The sequence below is a fragment of the Sturnira hondurensis genome, unplaced genomic scaffold, assembly GCF_014824575.4.
Source record: "Sturnira hondurensis isolate 20B ecotype Veracruz unplaced genomic scaffold, ASM1482457v3 Scaffold0005563, whole genome shotgun sequence".
NCBI lineage: Eukaryota > Metazoa > Chordata > Mammalia > Chiroptera > Phyllostomidae > Sturnira > Sturnira hondurensis.
In genome coordinates, this window is record NW_028078194.1 from 1591145 (window position 1) to 1613969 (window position 22825).

The 22825-nt window shown below is 43.5% G+C and overlaps 1 protein-coding gene across 3 annotated transcripts; it reads left to right on the forward strand.

Annotated features, from left to right (window-relative positions):
* Positions 1-2889: 2889 nt before the first annotated feature.
* On the forward strand, positions 2890-20775 carry IFIT3 (interferon induced protein with tetratricopeptide repeats 3). 3 transcript variants are annotated; one of them, XM_037047301.1, is made up of 2 exons: positions 2890-3077; positions 18772-20775. In XM_037047301.1, exons 1-2 carry the CDS (start codon positions 3073-3075, stop codon positions 20324-20326), a joined length of 1560 nt encoding a protein of 519 aa, XP_036903196.1. In that variant the 5' UTR covers positions 2890-3072; the 3' UTR covers positions 20327-20775. The 3 variants fall into 3 exon arrangements, with proteins under 3 accessions (XP_036903196.1, XP_036903197.1, XP_036903195.1); XM_037047302.1 differs by lacking the exon at positions 2890-3077 and adding an exon at positions 6628-6712; XM_037047300.1 differs by lacking the exon at positions 2890-3077 and adding an exon at positions 8647-8668.
* The last annotated feature ends 2050 nt before the right edge of the window (positions 20776-22825 follow it).

Here is a 22825-nt window from a genome sequence, read left to right on the forward strand (position 1 = left end):
TGTAGGCACTTTTCCCCTAGAGCTCAAACACAGCCCCTGGAGGCAGCAGACCTGAGTCATCTGTCCTCTGTCTGACGTTGCCTGACTTGCACAATGGGCTCCTGGGCAGCTGGAAGTGTGGCAGCATTAGAATACTGAAGATAAATACAAATTAGATGTGTTTGGACCCCTACTGTGTGCACCATCAACCTTGGGTTTCAACCCGGGAAATGTGGGTTCCAGGTAGAGACCATAAGCTCCTGTATCCTCCCGCCCTCCCTTCACCATTTCCCCACCCTTTATTTTGGGGAAAGGAAGTAACTTAGTTTGATGAATTAGACACTTTCCATATGCTTTATAGCACAACTGTCTCATTGCTGCTAATCCACACCTTCCTGGGAGACTGCAAGGAGGGAAATCCTTAACGGTTAAAATCCTTAATGTAAAATGGTGCAGCAACTTTGGGAAACAGTTTGGCAGTTTCTCAAACTGTTAAACAAAGCATTACCATACAACCCAGCAATTCCATCCCTAGGTATATATCCAAGAAAAATGAAAACATATATTCACATAAACCTGTGCATGAATGTTCATAGTAGCATCATTCATTATAGCCAAAAAGTGATTCCATCAACTGATGAACTAGATATTTTAAAAGATACAGTATATCCATACAGTGGGATGTTATTTGGCAATAAAAACAAAGTACTTATTCATACATGCTACGACATAGATGAACCTTGAAAACATTACACCAAGTGAAAGAAGCCATTCACAAGACATCATATACTGTATAGTTCTTTTTTTAAAGATTTTATTTATTTATTCTTAGACAGAGGGGAAGGGAGGTAGAAAAAGAGGGAGAGAAACATCAATGTGAAAGAGAAACATCAATCACTTGCCTTTTGTATGCACCCTGACTAGGACCAAATCTGCAACCCAGGCATGTGCCCTGACTGGGAATCGAACCTGCGACCTTTCACATTGTGGGAGGACACCCAACCAACTGAGCCATGCCAGCCAGGGCTAGTATGATTCTTTTAAAATGAAATATCCAGAGTAGGCAAATATAAAGCCAGAAAGTAGATTAGTGGTTGCCTAGAGCTTGGAGGGATAGTAAAATTGGAGATGATGACAAATGGGGTGAGAAGTTTTTGCAGGGGTTAATGAGGATATTCTAAAACTGATTGTGATGATGGTTGCACAGCTCGGTGAAATGCTTAAACTACAACTGTATGCTTTAAATGGGTAAATTGCATGGCGTGTGAATTACATTCTAATATAACTGTTAAAAAACAATGAATACTAATATTTAAAATGTATATAAAGAAAGCAAGCTTTTCTTTTATCACCTTCTATTTTTTTATTTTGTTTATTTTTAGACAGAGGGGAAGGGAAAGAGGAAGAGAGAAACATCACTGTGTGGTGAGAAACAGCAGAAACATCAGCTTCTCACATGCTCCCTACTGGGGACCTGGACCACACCCCAGGCAGGATTTCCTGATTGGGAACTAAACCGGTGACCCTTTGGTTCCCAGGCCAGCACTCAGTCCACTGAGCCACACCAGCCAAGTGCAATCATTGCCTTCTATTTTTAATCTCTAAATTTGTTTGCATTGTCTCGTGCCTATATAGATTCTTTTAGGCAGTTAAGGGAGAGGTAAAATTTTCCTTGAGTTTGCTGGGTCTTGACTGTCTTCAGCTTAAAATACTCCCCAGGCCAAAGTGGCACATTCTGGGGATGTTCATTCTGAACCCCTTCAGAAATTTTATAAAAATGAAAAACAATCTCCTTGAGCAACGTTACTCCTTCAGAGCTCAAAGCATAAATATAGGTATGTAAACTTATCAGCCAGCTGGCCAACCATTAAACAACATTACATGTTACTATTTCCCATTTTACAGCTGGGAAAACGAAATGTTTGCCTTAGGTTACTCAGAGAGTGAAGCTACCGGAGAGTCACTCCAGGCTTGGCTTCCTGTATTTAGCGTGGGGCACACCAGAAAATTCAGGCTCAGTGCTGTGGCTCAGGGTAATCCCAGAGCTAGTCAATTGAACACACAGAATTAAACTGGTCTCCCACAGATCAATTTACTGGACAAAACTACTTTTCACAAAATATTTCTGGAAACATTTTTCTACATTGTGTGGTCCCAGAAACCCCTATGTCTGAATCTCCTACAGACTTATTAGAAATTCAGTTTCCTGTGACCCACCTTCAACCTGTGGTTAGAGGGAGTAGTGACTTATAATTGTAACAGTGGGAAATTGTAACTCATCCCACCATTCTTTTGACATTGTTTCTGTAAGTGCTGACTCTTGACTGATAGGTAGCTTGCATTTAAACAGCGTGTTTCTATAAGAATCCTAAGAATTAACTTCAAAATATAGACTCCAACCTTCAGGCATCCCAGGCCCAGGAGATTTGCTGACCTTCGACCGTGGAGCCAGGGACATAAAGTCAGGATGACGAGGAACCAGGATGACTAAACCGTGATGCCATGCAGGGGACCGGGATGACTAGACCCGGATAATGCACACTGGCCTGATCAGAATGGGCTGTGCTAGTCTGCAGGTAGAGAACTTTTCAATCTCCCTCGATCTCTTTCTTCTGTTACCCGCTTCTTCCTTACAGAAACCTTCGCCTCCACTGAGATGTGGAGATGGGCTTGGAAATGTGAGTCCCCCCATGTTCCAGGTGGCTGGCACCTGAAAATGAACCGCTTTCTTTTATACATCAGCCACCTGCCTCTGGAGTACTGGCTTTAGTGGCAGGTAGCCAGATATGTGTTCCAGGTACATAGCTTCAGAGTCATTTTTTAACAATGTTCTTGGCTGAGGCAGAGCTTGTCAAGCTTAAGTATTCTTTTCCTCCTCCTGATTTAAAATCAGTTTCACTTTCCAATTCCTCTTCCCTTTCATAATCACTCAGAAATGAGAAGAATGCTTTCTCTGATGCCTTCCCTCCCATGCCCCACTTCCTCTTTAAATAGCCCCTTGAGCATTGACTTGCCACAGACTAGGAAGATTTCTGAAGAGCAAATCATCTTGGACCTCAACTTAGGAGACCAGCAGAGAAGCAGAACTCAGTCATGAGGTCAGTGCGTTGAGAATGCATAAACATTACCGATCGTAAGTGCCAATAGTCAGCTGGGTTTCTGAGGTTCAGACAGGTTCCTGAGTTGTCTGTTATTTAGGGACTTAAACATGCCTTTTTCAGCGTTGGCACTTTTTATTTCTGGGGATTTTTCTGGTCTACGCACTCAGCTCCCTAAATTTCTAGAACTGTTTCCTGGAACAGCTGGTGGAGCCGGGAGCCGGGAGCCGGGAGCCAAACTGGAGAGGGAGGCTTGGCAGTCCTAGTTCAATACACCCTGGAACAAAGTTTGCTGATTCAGTGTTAGAACTAAGGGAACTAACTGCTCTGGATGGGGTTTGGTGGTGATTTTTCTCTGAAGGACTAAAAGGCTTTCTGCTTGTCGTTTTAAGAAGGAAGCTTTTCTTTTCAGCAGACATTATTAAAGATGGAATTGGCAGTCCAAACCCAACTCCCATTGGGAGGAATTTCACTCTGAAAGTTGGATCACATCACGGTGGGAAGTAGGAGAAACAATTCTGACGGACGGGACACTTTCCTCCCATTTCTTATATGAAAACAAACTGAAAGCTTATCGTGGATTTGTATTGCTCCAGTGAGAGCTGGTGAGCAGCAGGAAATCATTGCTCTTCAAAACACAATGACCTCATCTTTTTTATGACGCAGATTTAATTTCTAGTGGTGGGAGACAAAGAAATGGTTGCCAGGGGTTGGGGGTGGGTGGTGCCAGAAGCGACTAGGAAGGCACACAGGGGAAACTTGGAAGATGAAACAGTCTATAAGGAGAGCGGTGATAATTACATGGGTGCACAGTGTATGCATTTGTCAAAAGTCATCAAACTGCACACTTAAAATGGGTGTATTTTATTGTATGTGAAGTCTAACTTCAGTACACTCGATCTTACAAAGCGCACATAGACCTGCTGAGGTCCTGTCAGCACAGAGCCTCTGGGGAAATAGAACTGAGAGAAAACAAGCCTTGCCCATCAAACAACCTGTAGAGAGGAAGGGTCCTAGAGGCCACTCAGGGAGTGAGAAAAAGAAAACCTGGGGGCTCCCAAATGCTCTGCAGGCTCAAATTAGGGGATGGGAGCAGGGGGTGCTGGGGTAAGAGTAGTTCACTGCCAAGTGCCTCAGGTTATCTTTCTTATATGACGAGCCCCTGGTTAATTGTGCCTGCCTGAGTAAGGCTAACCACAAAAACTGGTTCTGCCCGGAGCCTTGGCAGCAGGCCTGCCCGAGAGGTCCTGCAATGACCCATGCTTGGGTGTGTCCAGAGCCTCCAAGGTGAGGAAACTGACAGGAGCATTCTGGACTATGCTGGACTGGATTCCACCTCAATGCGTCCTGTTCCCACAGGCTGGAGTAATCACGGCAGGTTTGAACGCTCCTCCCCAGCAGTGCTAAAAATTGTCAAAAGGAGAGCCACGTGGAGAAATGCCCAGCACCTGCTGGTTGTCCCGTGGTTGCCCTCCTCTGCCCCGTCCACTGAGGAGCTCTGTTGCCCGCTCCACCCCCTTAAAACTGTAGCACTAATATACCAGTAATCATGGTTGTCATGGCTCCTATGTGATCAGTAGTTAGTAGTGTGCTCTGTCAAGTACACTTACCATCCTAGGCATCAAGTACACTTATCCCATATCATCACGTCGGTAGTTGGCAGGGTACTTGAAGTGCTTTATATGTGTCATCTCACATCATCTTTCCCATAGCCCTATGGAGGAAGGACTCTTCATTTTTATTAGCCTCATGTTCTAGTAAAATGGGGCTCAGAGGGTGAAATGTCTTAACGCTTTAATTATGCTCCCGTTAGAGAGAAGGGGCAAGGACTGGGAGGACTAGGCCCTCGGGGTTCCTACTTGGAGAGAGAGGAGGACCACTCTTTGACGGCAACTCACTCCTTAGGGCCACACCTTGGATGAAGGTAACGATGGATCTCCCATGGCATAGTTTTCTATCATTTGGGTGGAAGGAAAAAGGCAATTCATTCTAGGCCATTTTCAGAGTAAGGAAATGAGGCTAAATGATGTGGTCAAGAACTATCCTGAGCTGGTCAAAGAGACACCCCAAACCCAGGTGTCCTGTGGCTATTTTCCTGGATGCTAGATTATCTGACTTACCACATTATCTCCAGAAAGAAACTAAGAAACTGGGTTTCAAAACACTGCTAGGACAATGCTTCATAAAACGTGGTCCACGGACTCCTGTTAATCCATCCAGTGCTAGCAGAGCCAAGAACTAGGCACCGAGGACTGCAGTGGAGGGATATTGGCTATTTACTCAAAACCCCAAACTCCCAATGGAGTGTAGTTACTGAGGAGATAGGGCAGAATTGCAAGACACCGTGGGTTAGGGATTTGGGGACCCACTGGGAGTTGATTGTCTGAGATGAGGTAAGAGTGATAAATCATCTCTTCAGGTCTTGAGGACAGTTCTGAGATTCTTTCCAGTGTCCCTGTCTCTGGCCTCATGGGAAAGTAGCCAGGAGGCTACTCCACCTGAGGGATTAGGAGCTGACACATAACTTAGATGAAGATGTTACTTTAGCCTGCCAGAGGTTCAGATCATTATTCAGACACTGGCTCATGTCTTCTGCTCCCTTAGGGAGCTGTCTGGGAGAAAGGCTCATCTCTGAGGGTGACATATATACGCACACCCCATATTTTTCAGACAATAAGATGCACTTTTCCACCCTAACTGGTGTAGCTCAGTGGATTGAGTGTTTGCTGTGAACAAAAGGGTCATAGTTTGATTCCCAGCCAGGGCATATGCCTGGGTTGCAGGCCCGGTCCCCAGTGGGGGCCATGTAAGAGGCAACCACACATTGATGTTTCTCTTCCTCTTTCTCCTTCCCTTCCCCTCTCTCTAAAAATAAAGAAAAAGAAAAAAAAGATGCACTTTTCCCCCCAATTTGGGGGGGAAATGGAGGTACATCTTATAGTCTGAATGTAGCTTACCTGGCTCGGTGGGGGTGGGGCGGTGGTGGAGCGGGGGTCACAGGTTATTAAATATTTTACCACATTTTTGCTTCAAATTTCTTTTTCCTATTTTCCTCCTCTAAAACCTAGGTGTGTCTTATGGTCCGCTACACTTTATAGTCCTAAGAATACAGTATGTGTGTATATATATATATATATATATATATACACACACACACGCACACACACACATATATATATAAACACACATATACATATATAATTTCTAAGACTAGGGTTTAAAGTTAAATTTAATGAAAGTCATAATGACAGTTTCACTCCTGCAAAAGAGATTCCAGAGTGTGTGTAAAAATGCAGATTCCTGAGCCCAAGCCCAGCCCCAGACTGGACTAGAATCTCTAGCCATGGGGCCTAGAATCTGCAAGGCACCTCTAGTGCCTTTTTACAAACTCTCAAAAGCAATCCCAGAACCTGTGTAGAACAATATTTCCAGAGGAGAGTGAGCTCAGCTCTCACACTTTCATTCTCAGTTTCTGCTTACTGGACAGCATTGCATCAGTTTCATTTTCCATTTCTCCTCCCTAAAAGCACAGACCTAAGGGCTAGAGCTGGGAGTGGAAACCTCTTCAGCACTTGCTTGCCATCCAGGAACATAAAGTCAGCATTTCAGAATTCCAGAGAAACAGCCATCATGAGGTAACTAGGCTTTGCTTCTCTGATAGGAAGTGGAGCATTTCTAACAAATCTTGTTCTGTCATGCAGCTTCCAGAATTATGCTGATTCCATGTTTGCTTCTGGATTAAAGGTGCATTTAGCTGAACTTCATCATGAATCTCTCTTACCAGTTCGTGCATTTTTATTTCTGTGGCTCTTTCTGTTCAGAGCCAGGCAGCCTAAAGGCACCGAGGGAGGTGCTTGGGCAGCACTGGCTGCTGGTAGCAGGGAAGGAACTGGCGTTTGTTGAGGGTGACTAGAGGGAAAATCTGCTCACATCCTTTCAGGCAACAATGAGGACTAGGGCCTGGAGGGCAGTCCCTGGAAGTCCTGGTCCCTATTTTGTTTCTTCTTTTTTGTAAGACCAAATCGGAGGTTTAGAGGTTCTGTTGTGGTGGTTGTGGTCATTTTAAAAGCACGCTTATTTCTCAACAAATGTGCTAATGACTAATTCAGCACTCAATATTCCAAGCTATCATGAGGTCGCTTCTACCTTGTCATTTGCCTTTTCAGAATCGAGGAATATGTATTCTTACTAACCTGCCAGACTTCCTCTGGGAACAGGGAGAAAAGGGTTGCAGGCTTTCAAAGTGGGTTGCAGACAGCCAGTATCACAACCAATGGGACTGCTTTATTAGAATACAAATTACTGGGCCTTGCTTCCTGAAATCCTGATCAGAAATAAAGCCTAGAGAAGGGAATATATATTTAAACAGGACCACATGTACTTCTAGACACTGACTTGTATGTGTGTAAATGGGAGTGGACGAAGCCCAAAGTCGGTGGCGAGTCAGAGGGGAGGGAAGTGTTGGGAACAAGAAAAATAGCCTCAGCCCCAAGGAGCCTGCGTCCCTAGCAAACATCCTGTAAGTTGATCGCAATCTGTTTAGTTTCAAAATTTTCCTTTCAGTTGAGACAGACCCCACCGTGTTCCCGCGCGCGCGGGCTCTGTAAGCCAACAGCTAACTGCCGCATCATCTGTGTAATGCTTGCTTGCTTGCCTCTATATAAGGACTTAGCTGTAAGCGCTGTACGCGACTCTCGTTTGCAGCCCTTGTGGGCACTGTGTCGCTGGACACTTTGAGAGTTCACCCCTGCGCAGGTTAAACTTGGCCAATAAAGTAACATCTTTGGAACCCTGAAAGTCTCCAACATTTGTTCTCGTGGTTGGTGGACATTTGTTCTCGTGGTTGATGGATTCAACATGAAGGATGGTGACGTAAGTTTGCCCATTTAAGGGCTATTTTAGGGATGAGAAACTGGTGATTGGAAATCACTTCCAAAAAGCGATGTCTTCCTGGCCCCTTGCTACTCACAGTGTGGTCTGCATGAGACACTCCAGAAAGGTTGTTATAAAGGCAGCACCCAGACCTACTGAATTCAGAAGCCCATTTTAACAAGATCCTCAGGTGGTTTGGTCCAGGTGCATGTTGACGTGTGAGAAACACTGCTCTGGAGGGTTCCTGGAAGGGATGGACTCCTTGGGTCGTGCCTGTTGTGACCAAATAACTGGGCGTGAGTTCTGCCTGTTCCTTCACATATCGGCTGGCCCATAACCACAGCATCTGTGGCACCAGCCGCCTCAGGAATTTCCCTAGGAACCCCTACTCTTACTATTTAAGCAGGGCCTCTTTCTTAAAATTTCAAGGTTCTGCTCTAAGTCCTGGCTAGAGGCCCTGGGCGGAGGTGAGCCTGAGGTCTGTGGGCGGCAGCGCAAAGCGCAGTCTGTCAGCATCCAGATTAGTGAGCTCGCGAAGAAGGAAAACCTTGTCAGCAGCTTGGTTCTGGGTGTTTCCTAAGAAGTTGCAGGGCTGCTCTTATCTGCTTCGGTCAGCAAAACCTCAAGGCTGCAGCTTGAGACTGTGAGAAACTTACCGCCAGCCCAGAGGGACTTCTCCCTACCTCTCCAATGTCTTCCACTAGGTACATGGTCTCCAGGTAGGAACAGCCTTCAACTCCTCATATTTCACCTGAACTTAGATAATTCTCTGTGTCGAGTTACTACTGCCATCATTCTACCCACTTGCTTGTCCTTCCTTCAAATATTTGACTTTAATCGTTGCTCAGTAATTTATTAAATGTTATGCATATACATATAAAGAGTGTTTAGAGCAACTTTGAAATATACATGATATCAGTAAGTAAGGAAACCTGGGCAAATGTATTGGTTTTTAGAAAGGCAATAGTATTTTTTAGTTAAATCAGAATTCACTTCATATGTCTTATTTTTATTTACCCAGTTAAATATGTTAATATTATCATAAATGTCAATTATATATGGATATGTGAATATGCAATTAGCATTTACAAATATATAATGAAAATCGAAGGTGAAAAATGCAGAGTATTTCATGTACTTAAACTACACAGAAGAAACAGTGACAAGAATTTCTAAGAAAATATTTTGTAAAATTTAACTTTATTGATGTATAATTGACACATTAAAGTGTAAGGCTATTTACAGTGTACATTGTAGTGGTTTGATATACAGATACATTGTGGAAGGATTCCCTCCTCCATCTAGTTACTTAACACATTCATCACCTCACATATTTACACATTTCCGCTGTTCGTTTATTCTCGGTGAGAACATTAAATTCCACTCTCTCGGCCACTGCAGTTGTGCCATAGGGTGCTACTGACCTCAGCGGCTGTTGTTGCACATGCAGACCTTATTCAGCTCAGGGCAGAAAGCTCGCTCCCTTTCATGTACACATTCTCCCCATTTTCCCCTCCCTCTACCCTTGGCAACCACTTCTCTACTCCATTTCTATGAGTTTGATTTTTGTCCTTTAGATTCCAGATATAAGGGATAGCATACAATATTTCTTTTGCTCTGTCTGCCTTATTTACTCAGCATAAATGTCCTTAAGGTGCATCAATGATGTCGCAAATGGCAGGATTTCCTTCTCTATTAGGGCCAAATAATAGTGGTCAGAAATAGTGCCTGATGTGATCTTGCTCGTCTTACATTTCATTAAGACTTGTTGTGTGGCCTAACATACGCTCTATCCTGTAAAGTGTTCTGTGTGTGCTTGGAAAAAGTGTGTGCTCTGCTCTTGGTGGACGGAAAGTTCTGTAGACGTTTATCTTCACCTGGTCTAACCTGTCATTTACAGTGTCTAACCTGGGCTGAGTCCACTGATTCCTGATCGAGTTTTGTCTGGTGATCGATCCTTTGTCAAAAAGGGGTGTTGAAGTCCCCGCTATGATTGTGGTGCTGTCTGTTTCTCCTTTCAGGTCTATTGATATTTGCCTTACAGATTTAGGTGTTCATGCATTGGGTTCATAGATTTACAAAGATGACATCCTCTCATTAGATTGATCCTTTGGGTATGATAAAATGACCATTTTTGCTTCTTGTTACAGTCTTTGGCTTAAAGTTTATTTTTTCCGATATAAGAATAGCTACCCCTGCTTTCTTTTGTTTGCGTGAGATATCTTCTTCCATTCCCAAACTTTCCATCTGTGTGTGTCCTTAAACCTGAAGGCAGCATATAATTGGGTGTTATTTTTTATCTATTCAACCACTCTATATCTTTTGATTGGAGAATTTAGTCTATTTATTTTTAAAGTATTTACTGATAGCTATGGACTTACTGTTGTCAACGATGATAAAATGCTGCTTTTCTCTCTTTTTAATAAACTATTGCTAAGACTAGATGGTGGGTATTTTTTAGGATGACATTTCTCCTCATGTCATTGTATTGCCAAATAAGTTGGCAGTACTATTTGGGTCATAATTTTTTTTCTAAAATTGTGCTAGTCTGTGAAACAAAAAAACATGGATAGCACTGGGTTTAATGGTTTCTGGGGGCTCCCTCCACTCTCACCATGCCCAGCATCTGCTCGTAAAACAGGAGGAGCGCGAACTCAGTAAACATACTCAGACCCTAGGCAAATATAGGTGTGAGAACACAGTTGGAGATCTCGCGTGACTTCCCTAAAAGAAAGGCAAGTGATCGCCCTTGGTATCTTCCAACGGACAAAACACAAACGTGTCTGTTTTGTTTGTTTCTTTCTTGAAACAAATTCATCCTCTCTGGGGATCTGGCCTGTCAGGGAGACTACTTCCATCAGACTGAAAGTAAGCCTTCCTGGGTCCAAGTGTGAATGTAGGAAGTGATAGTGAAGATGAATGAAAAAGGAGTAAGTCACATAATATGGTGGCCAACATTCCATGGGTTTTCATGTCTTTTCATGGCTCCTTCTAACCAGACTGTGTGCTCCTAGAGGCAGAGAGGGCCAGGGTAATCTTTCTTCTTCTTAGTATCCCCAAAACTAGCAATGTGACATAAAAAAGTAGCCATGTAAGGGCCACTAGAAGGCTAAATAACACTTAACTCCTCAGAATGTGTGAGGACCGAGCCCTGACTCAGTCACTGAGCAGGACAAGAGAAACCCAGTTCCTCTCACTGCAGACACCCCATCTCATCCACCTCACTTCACCTTGTGCGTATCTGCTCACGTACTGGAAGCGATGTGCTTTGTGAGTTCTTGCACAGACCGTAGCTACAAAAAAGTGAGTCCAAGAAGCAGGAGGAAAGTGGCTGCTCTTCTGTCTAGGAAAACTTAGAGGTGTGCATTAGTCAGGGCTCTCCAGAAAGACAGAATCAATAGGAGATACACAGACATGCTGCTGGTCGATGTGAAGCCCAACCCACAAAGGCTGAGATGAGGCAAAGGGGGATTTGCTAAAAGTTGTCCCAGGCTCTTCCATGTTTCTGAGGAAATTCCATACCGTTTTTCACAGTGGCTGCTCCAGTCTGCATTCCCACCAACAGTGCACCAGGGTTCTCTTTTCTCCACAGCCTCACCATCACTTGTTGTTTGTTGATTTGGTTATCATGGCCATTCTGACAGGTGTGAAGTGGTATCTCATTGTGGTTTTACTTTGCATCTCTCTGATGGCTAGTGAGGCTGAGCATCTTTTCATATGTCTCTGGGCCCTCCGTATGTTCTCCTTGGAGAAATGTCTGTTCAGGTCCTTTGCGCATTTTTGAATTGGACTGTTTCTCTTCCTGAAGTGGAGTCATGTGAGTTCTTTATATATTTTGGAGGTCAAACTTTTGTCCAAGGTATCATTGGCAAGTGTATTTTCCTATATGGTTGCTTCCATTTGCATTTTACTGCTGTTTTCTTTAACCATGCAGAAGCTTGTATTTTGAGGAGGTCCATTTGTTTATCCTTTCCTTTATGCCCTTTGCTGTAGGGGATGTATCGGCAAAAATATTGCAGGGTGGAATATCTGAGACTTTCCTGATTATGTTCTCCCCTAGGAATTTTATGGTGTCACAACACAACTTACATTTAAGTCTTTTATCCACCTTGAATTTATTTTTGTGTATGGTGTAAGTTGGTAGTCAAGTTTCATTTTCTTGCTTGTAGCTGTCCAGATCTCCCAACACCATGTGTTGAAGAGGCTAATTTTATACTATTTTATGCTTCTGCCCCCTTTATCAAATATTAATTGGCCATAGAGACATGGGTTTATTTCTGGGCTCTCTAAAAATAAATAAATAAAATATTTTTAGAAAGGATAGTTTTACTTCCTCCTTTCCAACTTGGATGCTTTTTATTTCTTTTTATTGTCTGCTTGCTGTGGCTAGGACTTCCAATACTATATTGAACAGAAGTGGTGAAAGTTAACATTCTGGTCTTGTTCCTGATCTCAGTGAGAAAGCTTTAGTTTTTGCCTGTTAAGAATGATGTTGGTTGTAGGTTTGTCGAATATATGGCCTTTATTATGTGGAGGCATGCTCCCTTTACTCCCACTTTGCTGAGTGTTTTTATCATAAATGAGTGCTATACTTTATCAAATGCATTTTCAGCATCTATTAACATGGTCATGTGATTTTTCCCTTTTCTTTTGTTTATGTGGAGGGTTACGTTTATTGCTTTGCGAATTTTGTACCATCTTCGCATCCCTGGGATGGATCCCACTTGACTATGGTGTATGATCTGTTTACTGTATTGCTGGATGTGGTTTGCCAGGATTTTGTTGAGGATTTTAGCATCTACACTTATCAGTGATATTGGCCTGTAGTTTTCTTTCTTTGTTGTGTCTTTATCTGTTTTGGGGATTAGGATGATGCTGGCCTCATAAAAAAAAAGTTTGGGAGTCTTCCCACTCCTGGGATTTTTTTGAATTGTCTAAGAAGGACAGGAGTTAGTTCTTCCTTAAATATTTTGTAAAACATTTTGTAAGATGTTTTGTAAAAACCTCCTGGTCCAGGGCTTTTGTGTGCTGGGAGGGTTTTTTTGTTGTTGTTTTTTTGGGGGGGTTGCTTCAATTTCACCAGCTGTTATCAGTCTGTTCAAGCTTTCTGCTTCTTCTTCATTCGGTTTTGGAATATTATATTTCTAGAAATTTGTCCATTTTGCTCAATTTTTAAATTTCTTGGTGTATAGTTGTTCGTAGTAATTTCTTATAATCCTTTATATTTCTGTGGTGTAAGTTGTAATTTCTCCTCTTTCATTTCTCATTTTAATGTTTTGAATCCTCTCTCATTTTTTCTTGATGAGTCTGGCTAAGGGCTTGTTTATTTTGTTTATCTTTTCAAAGAACCAGCTCCTGGATTTATTGATCTTTTGAATTGTTCTTTTAGTGTCTATGTCACTTAATTCTTCTCTGATCTGGATTATTTCTTCCTTCTACTCCTTGGGCTTTTTTGTTGTTGTTCCTCCAGTTCTTGGAGTTGTAGCGTTAGGTTATTTATTTGAAATGTTTCTATCTTTTTTAGGTTCACCTATATTGCTATGAACTTCCCTTTCAGGACCTCCTTTGCTGTGTCCCATAGGTTTGGGTCTGTTGTGTGTTCATTTTCATTTGTTTTCAGAAAGTTTTGATTTCTTCTTTGATCTCTTTGTTAACTCATTCATTATTTAATAGCATGTTATTTAGTCTCTATAAATTTGAGTGTTTTTTATTTTTTTCTTGAGGTTGGTTTCTAGTTTCAAACCATTGTGATCTAAGAGAATGCTTGATATGACTTCAATTTTCTTGAATTTGTTGAGGCTTGTTTTGTGTCCTATCATGTGGTCGATCTTTGAGAATGTTCCATACATGTTTGAATAGCATGTATATTTTCCTTCTTTGGGATGAAAGGTTCTGCACATATCAGTTAAGTCCATTTGATCTAGGGTGTAGTTCAGTTCCACAATAGCCTTATTGATTCTTTGTTTGGAATAGCTCTCCATTGTTGACAGTGGGGTGTTAAAATCCCCTACTGTAAGTGTGTTGCTCTTTATATCTTTCTTGAAGTCCTCCAAGATTTTCCATTATTTGGGTGCTCCAGTGATGGATGCATATGTGTTTGCAATGTTTATGTCTTCTTGATGGAGTCTTCCCTTGAGTGTAATGAAGTGTCCTTCAGTGTCTCTTTTTATGGCTTTTGTTTTGAAGTATATGTTGTCTGTTATAAGTATTGCTACCCCAACTTTTTTTTCCTGTCCATTTGTTTGGAAATTTTTTCCAACCCTTCACTTTTATTCTGTGTGGGCCTTTTGTTCTGAGGTGGGTCTTGTAGGTAGCATATATGCAGATCATGTTTTCTTATCCATTCAGCTACCCATGCTTTTTTTTTATACTGTTTCTATTTTTTAAAGATTTTTATTTAATTATTTTTTGAGAGAAAGGGAAGAGAAGGAGAAAGAGAGGAAGAGAAACATCAATGTGTGGTTGCCTCTCATGTGGCCCCTACTGGGGATCTGGCCTGCAACCCAGGCATGTGCCCTGACTGGGAATTGAACTGGTGACCCTTTGGTTTGCAGCCTGCACTCAATCCACTGAGTCACACCAGCCAGGGCTATCCTATGTCTTTGGATTGGAGCATTTAGTCCATTTACATTTAAGGCTATCATTAGTAGGTACTAATTCATTGTCATTTTGCCCTTTGTACCTATATTCCTCTCTCTCTCACTTTTTTTCTTCCTTTTCTTTATGCAGTCCCTTTAGCATCTTTTGCAGAGCTGATTTGAAGGACGTGTATTCTTTGAGGCCTCTTCTGTCTGGGAAACTCCTTACTCGGCCTCCCATTTTAATTGAGAGCCTTGCTTGGGAGAGTAGTCTCGGTTGCAGGGCTTTGCTTTCCACTATGTGGAATATTTCTTGCCATTCCTTTCTGGCTTATTGTGTTCCTGTTGAGGAGTCAGCTGCTAGCTTCATTGGGGGTCCCTTGTATGTTACTGGCTATTTCTCCTTTGCTGCCTTTAAGATTCTTTTTTTGTCTTTGAATTTTGTCGTTTTCATTATGACATGTCTTGGAGCGGGCCTCTTTGAATTCATTTTGATTGGGATCCTCTGTGCTGCCTGGTCTTCCCTGACTTTTTCTCCCATTGATTTAGGAAAGTTTTCTATCAGTGCTTTTTCTGGCACATTTGCTATCCCTTGTTCCTCTTCTTCTTCTGATATCCCTATTATATGGATATTATTAATTTCATGTTGCCCTACAGCTCCTTTATCCCCTCTTCATTCTTTTTGAGTCTTTTTTCATTTTTTAGCTCTGTCTGGGAATTTCTTCTACCTTGTCCTTCAGCTCAGGGATTCAATCCTGTGCTTCATCTAACCTGTTTTTAATTCCTTTTACTGTGTTCTTCATTTCAAATATTGTATTTTTCATTTCCTCCTGTCTCTTATTGATAGTTTCTATGTGCTTTTTCATGCTGGTGTAGTTTGCAGTAAGTTCCTTGAAGCTTCCCTGGAATTCTTTGAAGTTCTCACTGAGCTCAGTGAGAGTCCTCATAACCATTATTTTGAACTCTGTGTCTGATACTTGGGTTGCCTCAATTTTGTGTAGCAGTCTTTCTGGGGATTCTTCCTTTCCTTCCAATTGGGGCTTCTTTGTCTCCCTATTTCAGATAACTCTTCTTGTGTTTTTCTGCTTGGTAGGTTTGTCTGCTTTGACTCCCTGTCTCTGTGGTATGCCCTTCTGTGGGAGGAGACCTGTGAGTCTCAGTGGTGCGCTCTCCTGGTCACCTGCCCTTGATGCTCTTGCACGGCCCTTTACATGTATGCCTTTTATGGGGTTGTAACTGGGGTTGGGTTGCTGTTGTGTCGTTCTCTGGTGGGTTCTCCCTTCCGGCTGACTGACTGAGAGTCGCTTGCCCTCCACGTCCCGTATGCTGTTGTACAGGTGCTGCCAGAACAAAAACCAAACAGCCCAGGAAACAGGCCCACACCCACAGAGATATCCCCCATCCACAGTTACACTATGCGCCAATGCACCAATATGAATAAAAGTACAAAGAGAATAAGACTATTATAAGAAAGGAAAAATGAATATGAGATGACTAACTGAAAGAAAAGAGATTTTGCAAGGGTAGAGAGAGGGGCAATAATAATAGTAGGGAATAGAGACAAGGCAAAGCAGAAAAGAAAAGAAAATTTGCTTTGTAATTAAAAAAGGGAGAAGGGAAGGTGGAACAAGAGAGGAGAAGTATGTAGTATTAGGTTAAAACTGAAATTTGAAGAAAATATGTGTATCTGTGTATATCCAGTGAGAGAAAAAACAGACAACTACAACAAAAAATATGTATATATACATAAAATAATATGCCTGTAATTGCAGAAAAATCTCTACCACAGAGAAATCAATGACCCACAAATTAAGATTTATATAGGTGGAATGGGAATAAGAGGGCACAAGGACAGAAAGGAGAGCTTAAGAGATGTGTGGAGGAAAGAAGAGTTGTTTTGAGAGGATAAAGGGAGGAGGAATACTAAGAGTGCAAGATGAAAATTTGGCTAAGAAGGAATAAATATTTAAAACAAAAAAAGGAAAGGGCAGGAGGAAGGCAAAATGGTGTAGCAGAGGGGAACAGTGAAATTTGAGATTTAAAATGCAAGGAGAGTCACAATCTAGAAATAGGATTGAAGAACTGTAACAACAAGCTCCTTGTCCACTCACTACCTATGAACAAAGATTGATAAAGGTGGAAAGAGAATAAGGGCATTTCAAGAACAGGAAAAGGAATGTGAGCTAATGACAATCACAAATGATTTTGAGAGGCTAGAAGGGGGAGTAATAGTAATAGTGCAGAACAGAAACAAGTCATAGCAAGAGAGAAAATGGAATTTTAAAAACATATATGAAGGAGGAGGAGAGAGGTAGCATGGAGGAAGAGAAGGGAAGAGCAATAGGAGATTTGAAATAAACTACATTATAAAACCTGGTGTTTTATTATGCCCAAACCTGATGGATATGGAATGAATCTTAAACAGCTTTGCAGGAGGGAATATAGTGTCTTGTTGTGCTCGTCTCTATTTTCTCTGCTCTGCTGGGTTTAGTATATCGGGTTGGGGAGCTGCATAGCACGCGGTGCTGATGTAAGGCCTTTCTCTTCTTTCCCCTGAGGAAACGTACACAGCAACAGAAAACTCCTGGGCCTGAACCTCCCCACTCTGCAGAGCCTGGAATCCCACAGGTGGGGATTGGGTTTGCCTGTCTGTGTCAGGCTCTGGCTGATAGGAGCAAATCTCAGGCATTCAGCTCCTGCCCTCCAGATCCAAGACACTGGGCCGCTCTCCCACAGTAGATTCACTCAAATTCTCCACTCTGCACTGCCCTTTGCTTGCTACCTATGTTGGGTCAGGTCATCCCCCTCAGTGTTTTTCTGCCTCTGAGATTTTTGGTTAGCAAAGCTGTTGCATCCCGCCTGGGTGCACTGGCCCACACACCCGGCTCCTGCCAAGCCTCGGATACCTCTCAGCTCCCCTTTTAAAAGAGTGTCTCTATGGCTCCCATGATGTAATTCGGGTCCCTGGGGGTCCTATTCTCCCCACTCTCCCTCTCTCTAAAAATCACACAGTGTCTCACAGTCAAGGCTGGCCAGCTCCTTACAGGGCCTCTGACAATTTTAGATAAAGTTTCTCTGGCTCTTTTAACATGAGGCAGTGTGATGTCCCTGCCTCTTCCAGAGGACTTTCACCTCAGGCCTGCCTGTCCCTGACACGCTGTTTCTGAAGCCCACACCTCCTAGGTCTTCTCTTGCCACCCTGGTAGTTCCGAGGGCTGAGCCACCCGACTCCACACCCAGCAGTGCTGGGCTGGGCAGTGGTGGTGGGCCACCTGGAAAGCCTAGGGCGCTCTGCTCTGGGCGCCCCCGCAGGCTGGCGGGTTCCTGCGTACTCCCCCCACACACACGCCCAGCGCTCTACTCCGCACACTCTCACTCGCAGATACTTTCACTCCCTCTCCTCTCTGGGTTCTGACTTCAAACTGGTCAGTGTCTGCGAGCAGATGAGTGGAGCTGCCCCTCCTTAGCTGCTGTCTTGGATTCTCCAAAAGTAGGCAGGTATTGAACACAAGGAATGGGCTCATAGAGGGTGACTTCTATGGGTGTTTCTAAGTGACTTTGTACATTTCCAGCTGGAAAATCAAGCTGGATCTTCAGCTTTCTGTTCATGTCCTGCAAGAAAAGAGAAGGCTTTCTACGATTGGACATTTTGGTTTTCCTCTTTGAGAATTTTAATGCCCTTTTGTGTCATTTCTACTTAATCTGTAAACATTCACTTTAACCTGCTTTTTTAAAAGACTGCCCTTACTTTTTCCAATAAAAATCTTCACCTAGTGCTAGTATACATATTTCTGTAAATGAGCTAAAGAGAGCTGTTTATTATGAGTATTTGGCTCATGTGACTACGGAGGCCGAGACATGCCATGGTCCACTGTCTGCAAGCTGCAGACACGGGACAGCCAGTGGTGTGTATCCCAGTTGGAGGGAAGGAGCAAACCAATGTTCTGTTCGACCAGCCATGCAGAGACAACAAACACACCCCTCCTCTGCCTCCCACCTGCACCCCCCAGCCTCAGGCCCTCAGCAGACTGGATGCTGTGGGGGACAATCAGCTTCACTCAGTCCACCAACTCAAATGCGGGTCTCTTCTGGGAACACAGATATGCCAGAACTGATGTTTAACTAGACATCTGGGCATCCCATGGCCTACTCAAGTTTACACACACACTTAACCTTTGTTTGCATCACAGGGTTTAATGCTTGGCGAGTGCTCATCACAGTGACCATGTTCATTTTTTCTACAGTGAGGTCAGCAAGAACTCGCTGGAGAAAATCCTTCCACAGCTGAAATGCCATTTCACCTGGGACTTACTTAAGGAAGAAAGTGTCTCATCGGATCTTGAAGATAGAGTGTGCAACCAGATTGAATTTTTGAACACTGAGTTCAAAGCTACCATGTACAACCTGCTGGCCTACATCAAACACCTGCGTGGGCAAAACGAGGCCGCTCTGGAATGCTTACAGAAAGCCGAAGAGTCAATCCAGCAAGCGCATGCCGACCAAGCAGAGATCCGAAGTCTGGTCACCTGGGGAAACTACGCCTGGGTCTACTACCACATGGGCAGGCTCTCAGAAGCTCAGGCTTACCTGGACAAGGTCAGACAGGTGTGCGAGAAGTACTCCAATCCTTACAGTATTGAGTGTCCTGAGCTTGACTGTGAAGAAGGGTGGACCCTGCTAAGATGTGGAGGGAAGCAAAATGAGAGGGCGAAGGTGTATTTTGAAAAGGCTCTAGAAAAGAAACCCAACAACCCAGAATTCTCCGCTGGGCTGGCAATCTCAATGTACCGTCTGGATGAGAAACCACCGAAGCAGTTCGCCGTCAGGATTCTCAAGCAGGCCATTGAGCTCAGTCCTGACAATCAGTATATCAAAGTTCTCTTGGCCCTGAAATTGCAAATGGTAAATAAAGAAGGCGAAGGGGAGCCACTGGTGGCGGAGGCCCTGGAGAAAGCCCCTCACCAAACTGATGTCCTTCACAGTGCCGCCAAGTTCTACAAAAAAAAAGGTGATCTAGACAAAGCTATTGAGCTGTTTCAAAAGGCGCTGGAATCCTTGCCAAACAGCTGCTACATCTGTCAGCAGATTGCCTCCTGCTATCGAGCCAAAGAGAAACAAATTGAGAACACAGAGGGCTCCGAAGCTGATAGGAATAAAGAGAAGATTGAAGAACTAAGGAAATATGCTAGGGAGTACTCAAATAAAGCTATTAAAAAGGGACTAAATCCTATATATGCATATTCTGATCTCACTGAGCTGGAAACAGAAGAGTGTTTTGAGACAGCTTTCCAGAAGGTTGAGAGGAAACAGTTCCATCAGGGCTGTTCCACCTTTCAGGAGGATCAGGGGACGTCTGAAGACACTTCTGGCCTAAGTCATTCAAATCTTCCGACCATAAACACAAAAGCAACTGAGAAGGAAAAGGCAGAGTACCAGCCTCAGAATGGAGCCGAAAATCAGCTTCCGCAAAATGCACCGAATTCTTGGTATCTCCAAGGATTGATGCACAAGATGAATGGAGATCTGCAGCAAGCTGCCGAGTGCTTTGAGAGGGAACTGGGCCGCCTGTTGAAGAACAGCCCTTCAGGCATAAGCAGTTTTTTCCTGCCCACATCAGAGCTTGAAGAAGGCTGCGAAGAAGCCGGCCAGGGTGCAGACGGCTCCCCTCTCAGTGAGCTCCCCAGCCCCAGAGCTGAAACAGAAAAGAGGGAAAGGAAAGGAGAGGGAGACACCTGGAACTGCTGTGAGGGGAAGAAGGATGGGAAGGCAGGGCTTCCCCAGTCCGAGCTTGCTGACTGAGGTGGTCTTGCTTATACGAGGCTTCAAGGTACATTGTTAGAAAGCTCTTTCCTCATGCCTGTCTCACCAGCTCCGTACCAGCCACACATAGTTGTATAATCTTCAGCTCTTGTAAGAAATGACTACTAGAAACAGTGCTTCAAATTCACAAAATGTGATTAATTCTTAGTTTGCACTCGGTTGACCAGAAATCCCCCATTTCTGCCTTTTCTTGCCAAGGGTCATAGCTGGTGATTACCTACCGACAATCTTACATCTTTTATCCCAATACTATTTAACCTTCTGAGCCTCCTAGAAGACTAGTTTTTTTTATTAATCCTAGAGTATTCTTTATGTCTTACTCTTGAGTTCAGCCATGGATGTGTATATATATGATTTTTGATGGTGATACTATAATGAATATGTATTGGTGATAGTGATATTACAATAAATTTTAAAATTTCAACTCATGATAGAAGTGATTGTGTGGCTTGTGTGTGTGACTGAGAGTGATGTTAATTCCCCAAGTTCTCTGTTTAGAGCTGGATGGGGGCGGGGGGGGGCGGGGAGGGGGTAATTGCTACAGCGATGCCATGCTATTCTCAATGTGTCCACATTAGCTCCTCCTTGGAGCTAACACTGTCACTCTGTAGCTAACCCATCCTAGGGCTATGGGGGGCTATCACTCTCCCTGCAGCTCAGGAACCTCACCCAAGCCCAGTGCGCTGTCAGCAGCTGCTGCTGTAGACCAGGGTTGTTGTGTACCCAGGAATATCTTGGCAATTGCCTCCCTGCTAAATACCATTTTGTAGTCCCCTGCAATACAGGGTGAGTATGGGGACCCACACACACTCACAATGATTATAGAGAAACATTGACTTCCGATTTGAGATTAAGAAAGAAGACTTTTGATGTTCCTGCTTCTTTGTCTCTATTAAATTATGTGGAAACATACTTGCAACTGGCATCTACCAGGAAATAGACTCTTATCCAATTTATGTCCAAGAATGGTGCTGTGTTCCTAGCCAGTGTCCCCATGGTCTGGGAATCTAAGAGCAGCCATTTGGGGAAGGAGAGTCTTACAAAGGAAAATCCTCACAGGAGATTGGCTAGGCTGGAGAGAGAGCCACACTTGGCCAGTCTTTGCCCATCTTTGCTCTCCTTCACACCTCCACGTGGAGCTGCATCACTGAATAGCTCTTGCATTTGTTTTCCAATGCAAAGTCTATGAAGTCACATCAGGAGTCCCCAAGACAATCTGTGGGTCTGGTAGATTTCACTAGGACTCACAGGCCTCAATAGAGTCATACACACAGCAAAATGATACAAAGCAAAATCAGCATAGGGAAGAAGCACGGGTCCAAGAATGAAGAAAACAAGGCACAAGTTTCCCAGCATCTCTTCTGGTAGGAACATACAGGATCTTCTTGATTCCTCCAGCATCAAACTGGGACAACTCTTCTGAAGCTTATTAGAGACTTCATGGCCAATGGTTCCACTGGGGACTAGTTACATAAGGACACCTAGGCTTAGCAGGTATCAGCATTAACCATATCATTTACATAAACAATAACCATGCTTATCAGTTAGGGAATGATGGGAACACTCCAAAAATCCAAGTTCCCAGATACCAACTAAGAGCCAACCTTGCCAAGTGGCCTTTCTAAAGATTGTGGTCTCCAGGCTAATGCTTTTCTGCACAGTCCATCCCCTTGGTCCCTTAACTAGGGTGTTTTAAAGCCAAAGTATTGTCAGTAGGATCTCCCATGTCAGGGTGAGANAACCATATCATTTACATAAACAATAACCATGCTTATCAGTTAGGGAATGATGGGAACACTCCAAAAATCCAAGTTCCCAGATACCAACTAAGAGCCAACCTTGCCAAGTGGCCTTTCTAAAGATTGTGGTCTCCAGCCTAATGCTTTTCTGCACAGTCCATCCCCTTGGTCCCTTAACTAGGGTGTTTTAAAGCCAAAGTATTGTCAGTAGGATCTCCCATGTCAGGGTAAGATCTTATAGTATGGGCCTCGGCTCTGCCACTTAGAGATCCTGAATTTAGTCATCCTACTAATTATTAAGGTCTATGTTGGAAGTCAAGGCACTTCCTCCCTAAATTTCTGTACTACCCTTTTTACCTGATGGCATAGCATAACTCTGGCTGTGACTTGGCTGCCTCCCAGGGCTGAGGCATTATCATTGTATGCACACATAAGAAGTACAATCTCAGAAGACATATATGGTGCCCCTGGAAACAGAATTTACAGTCAGCCAGGTATCCCAAGCAAAACGTACTTTAGTTGGGCAGTACAGGTTCATAGGCTCTCCAGGGGTGGCCTTCCACTGGAGGGCTTTCAGTCTAGTCCAAAAAATTCAGTTGAGTCCCTGATTGTAGAGGAATTGCCTAACAGTTATTTCCAAACATTTGCTTAACCCTGATACCAAGCAGTTCCTATGCCTTGTGAGTGAAGATGACATCTGAGCTTCTCTGGGTGAAAAGTTCAGGGGCTGGCCCCCACC